This window comes from Thalassophryne amazonica, chromosome 12 (assembly GCF_902500255.1).
Source record: "Thalassophryne amazonica chromosome 12, fThaAma1.1, whole genome shotgun sequence".
NCBI classification, from domain to species: Eukaryota; Metazoa; Chordata; class Actinopteri; order Batrachoidiformes; family Batrachoididae; genus Thalassophryne; species Thalassophryne amazonica.
The window spans coordinates 19516935-19530453 of record NC_047114.1 but is presented as its reverse complement, the minus strand read 5'-3'; the positions used below and the strand labels follow the sequence as shown (position 1 = coordinate 19530453).

Genomic DNA, 13519 nt, shown 5'->3' with positions numbered 1-13519 from the left:
TGCAAAACCCAGTAAGTATTTTTTTTTTTTAATGGAGAAAAATGCAGTTGAAAATGGAGATTTAAAGGAAACCATATTTGGAAATGCACAGACTTTCATCAATAAAAAGAAAACAGTTTGTTCAAATTCTTTCATATTTTGCACACTGATGGTCCCCTTGACAGCCAAGTACAGGTTGGCCTCCGTTGGACTCCGTGTTGTAAATTTGCTGACTTTTCTGCCAAATGTATGTGATCCCGAAATGTAATCAGCATGTGCACTGCAAAAACTGTTAAAATATGAGAGGAAAAAGTGAAAGCAGAAAAATGTCAAATCACAGCGTTTTGTGGTGTCTGATTTATCAGGTGTGTGTCAAGCTGCGGGTCCGAGTCTGAGCACGGATTGAAAAAAATCAACAGTCTGGCTTTTAATTGTTGAAATGACTCTGGTCCCACATGTGAAGGGTTTTTAATGGAAATACATTGCAATTAGAAGGGACATTTTATCCGATGTGAGCGAAAAATCTGATATACAAAATCTGTTATATATGGTGTTTATGACATGGAAAACAATACAAAAACTTTTGGGACTTTTTTTTGTCTGATGACTGCGAATATACGATGTTTATATGATGACGGTTTCGGCAGATTTTACTGTACATGGGACTGACCAATTTACCTCACAAACAATCGCAAATAGCTGTAAGACTCAATTTGCGACCATAAAATCCAGCATTAATATCCGCAAATCATCAGACACAACAGGGTTATTCCCTAATTGGCAGCTCCTTTCATGGATACTGTTGTTTTACGGGCTGCCTTCCTGTGTGCTGACGCCTCGCCTGTGTCCTCAGTCACTCTCCATTTCCACACTGATGACTTTACTGTATGGAATGCTAATACTGACATCAGTTACTATTCCAGTGACATTTGTATTGAATTAAACCAGCATTTGTCACATACCAGTGTTGTACTCTGTGCAGGGGTCATCATTCTTGCCCTTACAAATCACCTGCACAAAATACAACCGCTGGCAAAAGTTATGGAATCACCGGCCTCGGAGGATGTTCATTCAGTTGTTTAATTTTGTAGAAAAAAAGCAGATCACAGACATGACACAAAACTAAAGTCATTTCAAATGGCAACTTTCTGGCTTTAAGAAACACTATAAGAAATCAAGAAAAAAAGATTGTGGCAGTCAGTAACGGTTACTTTTTTAGACCAAGCAGAGGAAAAAAATATGGAATCACTCAATTCTGAGGAATAATTTATGGAATCACCCTGTAAATCTTCATCCCCAAAACTACCACCTGCATCATATCAGATCTGCTTGTTAGTCTGCATCTAAAAAGGAGTGAACACACCTTGGAGAGCTGTTGCACCAAGTGGACTGACATGAATCATGGCTCCAACACGAGAGATGTCAATTGAAACAAAGGAGAGGATTATCAAACTCTTAAAAGAGGGTAAATCATCACGTAATGTTGCAAAAGATGTTGGTTGTTCACAGTCAGCTGTGTCTAAACTCTGAACCAAATACAAACAACATGGGAAGGTTGTTAAAGGCAAACATACTGTTAGACCAAGGAAGACATCAAAGCGTCAAGACAGAAAACTTAAAGCAATATGTCTCAAAAATTGAAAAATGTACAACAAAACAAATGAGGAACGAATGGGAGGAAACTGGAGTCAACGTCTGTGACCGAACTGTAAGAAACCGCCTAAAGGAAATGGGATTTACATACAGAAAAGCTAAACGAAAGGCATCATTAACACCTAAAAAGAAAAAAAAACAAGGTTACAATGGGCTAAGGAAAAGCAATTGTGGACTGTGGATGACTGGATGAAAGTCATATTCAGTGATGAATCTCGAATCTGCATTGGGCAAGGTGATGATGCTGGAACTTTTGTTTGGTGCCGTTCCAATGAGATTTATAAAGATGACTGCCTGAAGAGAACATGTAAATTTCCACAGTCATTGATGATATGGGGCTGCATGTCAGGTAAAGGCACTGGGGAGATGGCTGTCATTATATCATCAATAAATGCACAAGTTTATGTTGATATTTTGGACAATTGAAAGGATGTTTGGGGATGATGAAATCATTTTTCAAGATGATAATGCATCTTGCCATAAAGCAAAAACTGCAAAAACATTCCTTGCAAAAAGACACATAGGGTCAATGTCATGGCATAGGGTCAGTGTCAACGAGCAGATCTGATTTGATGCAGGTGTTAATTTGGGGGATGAAAATTTACAGGGTGATTCCATAATTTTTTCCTCAGAATTGAGTGATTCCATATTTTTTTCCTCCGCTTGGTCTAAAAAAGTAACCGTTACTGACTGCCACAATCTTTATTTCTTGATTTCTTATAGTGTTTCTTAAAGCCAGAAAGTTGCCATTTGAAATGACTTTAGTTTTGTGTCATGTCTGTGATCTGCTTTTTTTCTACAAAATTAAACAACTGAATGAACATCCTCTGAGGCCAGTGATTCCATAATTTTTGCCAGGGGTTGTACATGACAAACGTGAATTGAAAACAGCCATTAAAAAATAGTAAACACACATGGAAGATTATAAAACATTTCTGATGCACTGCTTCATCTCAGGAAGCTTTGTTGGCTGCCAGGTTCATGCTAATCGTTTAATGTGCCAAATCCTTTGCGTCCACTTCCTCAGTACTACAGTGCTGTGTGTCTGGCACAGTCCAGTTTGAAGGGAGCGACAAATGTCACTGTAATTGGTTGATACAATGATAGGACTACAACATGCCCATCCCTAATGAACATGGCAGATCCAACCCCTTTGCACCCAGCATATTTCATATCACTTTAATAGCATTGTATGCTTTGGCATGCCCCAAAATACTCTCATTTTGGTGTGCACCATCAAGATAACTCCCATAGTCTTGAACCTCACCTTTGATCTTTCAGTCACCTATTGTGACCTGTTGGAGGCAGATGTCTCTGATAATATTGCTCTCAGGTACATTAGAACACAGAAACCTCCCTGTTGTGAATCGGTAGTCATCCATTGGAGAGGAAATGGAAAATACTATCATGCTGTGTTAGAGTGAGGAAAATAACTGAGGCGTCAGTACCAAAATTGAATAAAGTCTTCCCTGAAGCTACTGACAAAATGTCTTTACCAAAACCTGCCCACAAGTTGAGATTTTGTGTGTACAGACAGACACATGAGCGTGATCACATAACCTCCACTTGGACTGTAGGTGTGCAGAGTTCTGATATCTGGTCTGCTCCATCACTGCTGGAAGCAAATATTGTATTTAAAGTTCTACGTTCATTCAAAGCCATAACCTTTTCCATCTCGATTTGTGGTGTAGAATTATTGTAACTTAAAATGTCTGTGAATTCAAAGGTTTTTCCCATGGCTAGTTACTTTATCTATAATATACGGTATAGTAAGTCCCTTCGGCTGCTCCCTTGTTTGCACTCGGGGTCGCCACAGCAAATCCAAGGTGGATCTGCATGTTGATTTGGCACAGGTTTTACGCCGGATGCCCTTCCTGACGCAACTCCACATTACATGGAGAAATGTGGCAGGGGAACCTTCCGAACTGAAACCAAGCGCATTAACCACTTGGCCACCACCCCTGCCTATAATATACGGTATACGTATCCCATTTATTGTTTTATATTTAGTGTTTCTAGTTTTTAAAATGCATGTTCTAATTTCTCTTTTGTTGGTGTTTCTTTATTCCAGCTTCCCATCCTGGCCTCCTCTGTAGTCAGTCTTTACTTCCTGGAGCTGACGGATATTTTCCAGCCAGTGCATTCTGGTTACAGTTGCAGTGACCGAAGTTTGTCTCTACCTTACATCCTGCCAAGAGAAGAAGTCTGCACGCTGCCTCTGCTCTTCAGTTTGGCCTTTGCTGCTCCCACGGTCACTGTAAGCAAATGTTCACTGCCAACAGTCCTCACAGTCAGGCTGCACAATGTACCCTTTGACTGATAGCATTGCAATTTGAGCAAGTGCTATAGTCACGGTGTACAATGTGTGATGTCGTGTGATGCAAATTGGTACAACTGCTAAGAGTAATTGACACATATCCCAGCACACTATCAGAATATAATGTTAGGTATTCATTTTTGAAGATTGGAATCAGAATCACTCAGGTCAGGGTCACCTTTCTAATTTTACAAAACTGAGAGAATTTAATTTTTACCAAAATTATAATCTTGGTTTATTTTTTATATGTGTTGCAAAATTACAGCTCTTTTTTTTTTTAACCTGGGAGCAATTCCATAACGAATATTCCATAATGAATACTTTATTTGCCTTTTACAGCGGTCTGTTTTTTTTTTTCCAGTCAGTGTGTTTTTTTTATTTTTTTTATTATTATATTAGCAATGCCATATTATGAATCCCTTATTTAAACATGAAAAGTAAAATTATAGTGGTGCCAAAGAAAATTATTTTTATGACTTAAATCTTAAATCAAAACTACAGACATTTTAATTTGACAAATGTTATGTTGTCCAGATAAAAACTAAAACCAATAATCTGTATTCATAGTCATATTTGAGTTTGTCAATAACACAGACTTTTAACTGGGCCTTATCACTGGTATTACCCAACAGACATTTAAAGGAATACAGACTATAGAAGGACCATAAATCAGACATACAGTGCATCCGGAAAGTATGCACAGTGCTTCCCTTTTTCAACATTTTGTTATGTTACAGCCTTACTCCAAAATAGATTAAATTCATTTTTCTCCTCAAAATTCTACACACAATACCCCATAATGACAATGTGAAAAAAGTTTTTTTCTTTTTCTTTTTTTAGATTTTTGCATAATTAAGAATAAAAAACTAAGAAATCACATTCAAAGCCGTTGCCATGAAGCTCAAAATTGAGCTCAGGTGCATCCTGTTTCCACGGATCATCCTTGAGATGTTTTTACAGCTTAAATGGAGTCCACCTGGGGTAAATTCAGTTGATTGGACATGATACGGATAGGCACACACCTGTCTACATATAAGGTCCCACAGTTGACAGTGCATGTCAGTGCATAAACCAACCATGAAGTCAAAGGAATAGGGCAACACATGATATCATTGGATTTGACCACATCTGGGGACAGCCTGCACAGTCATGGGAGAGGCAAATCCCTGAGCGGAGTGTGGGAGTTTCAGCACAAACCATTTGGCCCGTCTCGGTAAACTTAAAAGCATACTTGCCACCACCTAGTGCATGTGCCGGATGAAGACATGCCAATATAAAATGGTTTACACTGAAACCCCCAACCTCCGAATGGTTTGTGCTGACACTCCCACGCTCCATCCGGGGATTAGTCTCTGCAATCACAGAAGCAGTCGTGAAAAGTGCAGTTTTTTTTCAGTTCCCAGTTGAGATGGGAAGATGAGACAAATGGGAGAGGTCATGTCGCTAAGTGTTAGCATACACACCTAGTCAGAGTAACTGCGTTCTCGCTGGCACAGCCACCTCGACATGTTTCCTCCACATTGTCACTTTTTCTTTGCATTTTCACTTTGTTTGCTGTGTAATTTGCCCAAAAAGTCAGAGAAAGTGCCATGTTTCTGTCCCCAGATGTAGGATTATCGCATCATATGCATCATATTTTAACCCTTTAACACCCACTCTCAAGCAAGACTGCAGTGCCCAATTGTCTGTAAACCTCTGAGACAGGATTGTCTGAAGGCACAAATCTGTGGAAGGGTACAGAAACATTTCTGTGCTTTGAAGGTTCCAATAAGCAGAGTGGCCTCCATCATTCATAAATGGAAGAAGTTTGGACCCACCAAGTGAGACTCCTAGAGCTGGCCTCCTGTCTGGTGGTGACCAAGAACCTGATGTTCACTTTGTCAGAGCTCCAGCATTCCTCTGTGGAGAGAGGAGAACCTTCCAGAAGGAGAACCATCTCTGCAGCAATCCACCTGTATGGTTGAGTGGCCAGACGGAACCCACTCCTTAGTAAAAGGCACATGGCAGCCCACCTGGAGTTTACCAAAAAGCACCTGAAGGACTCTCAGACCATGAGAAACAAAATTTTCTGGTCTGATGAGACAAAGATTGAACTCTTTGGCGTGAATGCCACATATCATGTTTTGAGGTAACCAGGCACCATCGCTACAGTGAAGCATGGTGGTGGCAGCATCATGCTGTGGGGATGTTTTTCAGCAGCATGAACTAGGAGACTAGTCAGGATTGAATGCAGCATTGTACAGAGACATCCTGGATGAAAACCTGCTCCAGAGTGCTCTTGACCTCAGACTGGGGTGACAGTTCATCTTTCAGCAGGACAATGACCCAAAGCACACAGCCAAGATATCAAAGGAGTTGCTTCAGGACAACTCTGTGAATGTCGAGTGACCGAGCCAAAGCCCAGACCTGAATCGGATTGAACATCTCTGGAGAGATCTGAAAATGTCTGTGCACCGACGCTCCCCATCCAACCTAATGGAGCTTGAGAGGTGCTGCAAAGAGGAATGAGTAAAACTGCCCAAAGATAGGTGCACCAAGCTTGTGGCATCATATTCAAGAAGACGTAAGACTATAATTGCTGCCAAAGGTGCATCAACAAAGTATTGAGCAAAGGGTGTGAATACTTAAGTACATATGGTTTCTTAGTTTTTTTTATTTTTAATGAATTTGCAAAAATTTCAAAAAATGTTTTTCATGTTGTCATTATGGAGTGTTGTGAATAGAACAGGGGAAAAAATGAATTTACTCCATTTTGGAATACGTCTGTAAGAAGCGGACTACTTTTCTGATTGGTGAAACCTTACAGATCACTGCTCTCAATATCTTCCAGAATACGTGGTGTGTCCATAAAGTAACGGTCCTTTTTATTTTTTTTAAAAACTATATGGATTTCATTCATATGTTTTTACATCAGACATGCTTGAACCCTCGTGCGCATGCGTGAGTTTTTCCACGCCTGTCGGTGATGTCATTTGCCTGTGAGCATGCCTTGTGGAAGGAGTGGTCCCGCCGACTCGTCGGATTTTCATTGTCTGGAAATGGCGGAATGAAAAGGACTTTTTTTCCATCAGAATTTTTTCAGAAGCTGTTAGAGACTGGCACCTGGAAACCATTCGAAAAACTTATCTGGCTTTCGATGAAAATTTTACGGGCTTCACAGAGAATAAGGACGTTGCGGCACAAACCACTGGATCATTTCTAAGCTGATGGCTCTGTGGATACGAGACCGTCGTGTACTCTTTCTCTGGTTATCACAAGAGCTGGACATCAGCCATTTTCTGGCAGATTTCACTTTTAACAAGAGATTTTGTCATGGAAAGCCGCGCGGAGGCTTCGCTCATCACGACAGATTCGCTGATGAAGCGAGACAAAGGAACACCTCCGTTTCGGAGTGTTAGAGGACAAGTTTGGACATGTCTATGTCGGCTTTCAGTGCTTACCAGTCGAGTGAGTATAAGAGAACTTGTGGAGAGCTGGACATGTCCAAACTTGTCCTCTAACACTCCGAAACGGAGGTGTTCCTTTGTCTCGCTTCATCAGCGAATCGGTCGTGACGCGCGAAGCCTCCGCGTGGCTTTCCATGACAAAATCTCTTGTTAAAAGTGAAATCTGCCAGAAAATGGCTGATGTCCAGCTCTTGTGAAAACCAGAGAAAGAGCACACGACGGTCTCGTGTCCACAGAGCCATCAGCTTAGAAATGATCCAGTGGTTTGTGCCGCAACGTCGTAGCTCGGAGCGCGGCGCACCGACCGTCCTTAAAGGGGTCCTTAAAGCTGTAGTTAAAGTCCTTATTCTCTGTGAAGCCCGTAAAATTTTCATCAAAAGCCAGATAAATTTTTCGAATGGTTTCCAGGTGCCAGTCTCTAACAGCTTCTGAAAAATTCTGATGGAAAAAAATCCTTTTTATTCTGCCATTTCCTGACAATGAAAATCCGACGAGGGGGCGGGACCACTCCTTCCACAAGGTGTGCTCACAGGCGAATGACGTCACCGACAGGCGTGGAAAAACACGCATGCGCACGAGGGTTCAAGCATGTCTGACGTAAAAACATATGAATAAAATCCATATAGTTTTTGAAAAAAATAAAAGGACCGTTACTTTATGGACAGACCTCGTACACATCAGACCATTTATCATTTACACATTTTTGGAAGAATGTGCTATCTCTGTGCATTTCTTCATGAAACTGAGAATTGTGAAACTGAAAATGAAGGCTTTTTTTCAGAGGTGCGTTATTGTTGCATGTGGTACAGCCTTAACATGAGCAAACTGGATGATAAAAGTCATTTTTTTAATTCAGTGACTGAGTGATCCCAACCTAAAAAGTATTTGCTGACATTAAATTAAAATACAAATTAATGTGAGAAGTAAAAGCCAATGATCAATTATGGTGGAAAATGTACATTCCTGAGAATATTCTCTTTTTCTCTGTTGATGTATAGATTCTGATCGGGGAGGCCATTGTGTACTGCTATTTATCCAGGAGGGCATCCGTCATTCATACTGAAGCCAATATCAACGCTGCAGGCTGTAATTTCAACTCCTACATTCGCAGGGCTGTTCGCTTCATAGGTGGGAAACACACATATTAAGTAATGAAAGATCTGGAAGCCAGTTGGTGATATTTCAGTGTTTCTGTTTCTGAAACTGGGTTACAACACAGTAATCAGGGATGTTTCCAAATACCTGCTAAACATTTGTTCTGTAACCAAATCCAACTATCATATTAAAGTAGCCTAATTTATCTTTTGTTAATTTTAAATTAATTTAAAACCAAGTACACATAAAGACTGGAGCACTGCACTCATAGAGCGCAAACCTCAGCCAACACTAGTTTCCAATTCCACAAATTTTTACCTTGGAAAAATTGTCAAGGTCAAAGTCCTGTTTGAAGGGACTTTTCATAAGCTGCAATATAATACAGAATATCAGGTACTTCCTGTCTTCGGAGTGAGATTGCATCAGAATTTTGGCTCTCTGTTGGGACTGTTTACACAGAGACTGCTACCTGCTGCTTTGGACTTTGAACTAACAGTCTTTTTCAAGACTTTTTTACTTTTTTACTTTTTTACCTTTTTACTTTTTTTACTTTTTTACTGTGCTCCAACGCCTAAGGAAGACCTCTAACGGTCGAAACATCGCGACGGAGCACTTTTATCAGCTAACTTTCATCAGCGTTGGCAAGCTAACTAGCTTGCTAACGCTTTCGTTTTTATTTTTTATTTCTTTTTTTTTTTTAGCACTGTTGTCGTGCGTTACCTGTGCTGCTCCACAGCGTGTTTAGTCGATTTTTATTTTATTTTAGCACCGTTGTCGTGCGTTACCTGTGCTGCTTCATGGCCTGTTTGGTGCCTTAATTAAGGCACTCCTTCTGCTGAATCACCTCTAAATTATTTACACATTATTCACTTTGTGTGTTTTTAGGAATCCGCTAGGTTGCGTAGCTACTAGCTCTTAGCCGATTTAGCATGGCGGCTTCTCCTGTTTCTCCCGTACTTTTCTGCTCTGGGTGTGAAATGTTTAGTTATTCCTCGGCCTCCTTTAGCAGTAACGGTACTTGTAATAAGTGCAGCTTATTCGTAGCTTTGGAGGCCAGGCTGGGTGAATTGGAGACTCGGCTCCGCACCGTGGAAAATTCTACAGCTAGCCAGGCCCCTGTAGTCGGTGCGGACCAAGGTAGCTTAGCCGCCATTAGTTACCCCCTGGCAGATCCCGGGCAGTCGGGAAGGCAGGCTGACTGGGTGACTGTGAGGAGGAAGCGTAGCCCTAAACAGAAGCCCCGTGTACACCGTCAACCCGTTCTCATCTCTAACCGTTTTTCCCCACTCGACGATACACTCGCCGAGGATCAAACTCTGGTTATTGGCGACTCTGTTTTGAGAAATGTGAAGTTAGCGACACCAGCAACCATTGTCAATTGTCTTCCGGGGGCCAGAGCAGGCGACATCGAAGGACATTTGAAATTGCTGGCTAAGGCTAAGCGTAAATTTGGTAAGATTGTAATTCACGTCGGCAGTAATGACACCCGGTTACGCCAATCGGAGGTCACTAAAATTAACATTAAATCGGTGTGTAACTTTGCAAAAACAATGTCGGACTCTGTTGTTTTCTCTGGGCCCCTCCCCAATCAGACCGGGAGTGACATGTTTAGCCGCATGTTCTCCTTGAATTGCTGGCTGTCTGAGTGGTGTCCAAAAAATGAGGTGGGCTTCATTGATAATTGGCAAAGCTTCTGGGGAAAACCTGGTCTTGTTAGGAGAGACGGCATCCATCCCACTTTGGATGGAGCAGCTCTCATTTCTAGAAATCTGGCCAATTTTCTTGGATCCTCCAAACTGTGACTGTCCAGCGTTGGGACCAGGAGGCAGAGCTGTGGTCTTATACACCTCTCTGCAGCTTCTCTCCCCCTGCCGTCCCCTCGTTGCCCCGTCCCCGTGGAGACGGTGCCTGCTCCCAGGCCACCAATAATCAGCAAAAATCTATTTAAGCATAAAAATTCAAAAAGAAAAATAATATAGCACCTTCAATTGCACCACAGACTAAAACAGTTAAATGTGGTCTATTAAACATTAGGTCTCTCTCTTCTAAGTCCCTGTTGGTAAATGATATAATAATTGATCAACGTATTGATTTATTCTGCCTAACAGAAACCTGGTTACAGCAGGATGAATATGTTAGTTTAAATGAGTCAACACCCCCGAGTCACACTAACTGTCAGAATGCTCGTAGCACGGGCCGGGGCGGAGGATTAGCAGCAATCTTCCATTCCAGCTTATTAATTAATCAAAAACCTAGACAGAGCTTTAATTCATTTGAAAGCTTGTCTCTTAGTCTTGTCCATCCAAATTGGAAGTCTCAAAAACCAGTTTTATTTGTTATTATCTATCGTCCACCTGGTCGTTACTGTGAGTTTCTCTGTGAATTTTCAGACCTTTTGTCTGACTTAGTGCTTAGCTCAGATAAGATAATTATAGTGGGCGATTTTAACATCCACACAGATGCTGAGAATGACAGCCTCAACACTGCATTTAATCTATTATTAGACTCTATTGGCTTTGCTCAAAAAGTAAATGAGTCCACCCACCACTTTAATCATATCTTAGATCTTGTTCTGACTTATGGTATGGAAATAGAAGACTTAACAGTATTCCCTGAAAACTCCCTTCTGTCTGATCATTTTTTAATAACATTTACATTTACCCTGATGGACAACCCTGCAGTGGGGAATAAGTTTCATTACACTAGAAGTCTTTCAGAAAGCGCTGTAACTAGGTTTAAGGATATGATTCCTTCTTTATGTTCTCTAATGTCATATACCAACACAGAGCAGAGTAGCTACCTAAACTCTGTAAGGGAGTTAGAGTATCTCGTCAATAGTTTTACATCCTCATTGAAGACAACCTTGGATGCTGTAGCTCCTCTGAAAAAGAGAGCTTTAAATCAGAAGTGTCTGACTCCGTGGTATAACTCACAAACTCGTAGCTTAAAGCAGATAACCCGTAAGTTGGAGAGGAAATGGCGTCTCACTAATTTAGAAGATCTTCACTTAGCCTGGAAAAAGAGTTTGTTGCTCTATAAAAAAGCCCTCCGTAAAGCTAGGACATCTTTCTACTCATCACTAATTGAAGAAAATAAGAACAACCCCAGGTTTCTTTTCAGCACTGTAGCCAGGCTGACAAAGAGTCAGAGCTCTATTGAGCTGAGTATTCCATTAACTTTAACTAGTAATGACTTCATGACTTTCTTTGCTAACAAAATTTTGACTATTAGAGAAAAAATTACTCATAACCATCCCAAAGATGTATCGTTATCTTTGGCTGCTTTCAGTGATGCCGGTATTTGGTTAGACTCTTTCTCTCAGATTGTTCTGTCTGAGTTATTTTCATTAGTTACTTCATCCAAACCATCAACATGTTTATTAGACCCCATTCCTGCCAGGCTGCTCAAGGAAGTCCTACCATTGTTCAATGCTTCAATCTTAAATATGATCAATCTATCTTTGTTAGTTGGTTATGTACCACAGGCCTTTAAGGTGGCAGTAATTAAACCATTACTTAAAAAGCCATCACTTGACCCAGCTATCTTAGCTAATTATAGGCCAATCTCCAACCTTCCTTTTCTCTCAAAGATTCTTGAGAGGGTAGTTGTAAAACAGCTAACTGATCACCTGCAGAGGAATGGTCTATTTGAAGAGTTTCAGTCAGGTTTTAGAATTCATCATAGTACAGAAACAGCATTAGTGAAGGTTACAAATGATCTTCTTATGGCTTTGGACAGTGGACTTATCTCTGTGCTTGTTTTGTTGGACCTCAGTGCTGCTTTTGATACTGTTGACCATAAAATTTTATTACAGAGATTAGAGCATGTCATAGGTATTAAAGGCACTGCGCTGCGGTGGTTTGAATCATATTTGTCTAATAGATTACAGTTTGTTCATGTAAATGGGGAATCTTCTTCACAGACTAAAGTTAATTATGGAGTTCCACAAGGTTCTGTGCTAGGACCAATTTTATTCACTTTATACATGCTTCCCTTAGGCAGTATTATTAGACGGTATTGCTTAAATTTTCATTGTTACGCAGATGATACCCAGCTTTATCTATCCATGAAGCCAGAGGATACACACCAATTAGCTAAACTGCAGGATTGTCTTACAGACATAAAGACATGGATGACCTCTAATTTCCTGCTTTTAAACTCAGATAAAACTGAAGTTATTGTACTTGGCCCCACAAATCTTAGAAGCATGGTGTCTAACCAGATCGTTACTCTGGATGCCATTTCCCTGATCTCTAGTAATACTGTGAGAAATCTTGGAGTCATTTTTGATCAGGATATGTCATTCAAAGCGCATATTAAACAAATATGTAGGACTGCCTTTTTGCATTTACGCAATATCTCTAAAATCAGAAAGGTCTTGTCTCAGAGTGATGCTGAAAAATTAATTCATGCATTTATTTCCTCTAGGCTGGACTATTGTAATTCATTATTATCAGGTTGTCCTAAAAGTTCCCTAAAAAGCCTTCAGTTGGTTCAGAATGCTGCAGCTAGAGTACTGACGGGGACTAGCAGGAGAGAGCATATCTCACCCGTGTTGGCCTCTCTTCATTGGCTTCCTGTTAATTCTAGAATAGAATTTAAAATTCTTCTTCTTACTTATAAGGTTTTGAATAATCAGGTCCCATCTTATCTTAGGGACCTCGTAGTACCATATTACCCCATTAGAGCGCTTCGCTCTCAGACTGCAGGCTTACTTGTAGTTCCTAGGGTTTGTAAGAGTAGAATGGGAGGCAGAGCCTTCAGCTTTCAGGCTCCTCTCCTGTGGAACCAGCTCCCAATTCAGATCAGGGAGACAGATACCCTCTCTACTTTTAAGATTAGGCTTAAAACTTTCCTTTTCGCTAAGGCTTATAGTTAGGGCTGGATCAGGTGACCCTGGACCATCCCTTGGTTATGCTGCTTTAGACGTAGACTGTGGGGGGGTTCCCATGATGCACTGTTTCTTTCTCTTTTTGCTCCGTATGCATCACTCTGCATTTAATCATTAGTGATCGATCTCTGCCCCCCT

At 40.8% G+C, this 13519-nt stretch overlaps 1 protein-coding gene across 1 annotated transcript in view; it reads left to right on the top strand.

Moving 5' to 3' along the window:
* The window catches only part of LOC117521990 (phospholipid phosphatase-related protein type 4-like), a 103794-nt gene that overhangs the window by 23644 nt on the left and 66631 nt on the right, over nucleotides 1-13519 (top strand). The window contains exons 2-3 of the mRNA XM_034183354.1: nucleotides 3704-3889; nucleotides 8394-8523. Of these exons, the coding sequence (XP_034039245.1) occupies nucleotides 3704-3889; nucleotides 8394-8523 (316 nt within the window). The remainder of the gene's footprint in view (nucleotides 1-3703; nucleotides 3890-8393; nucleotides 8524-13519) is intronic.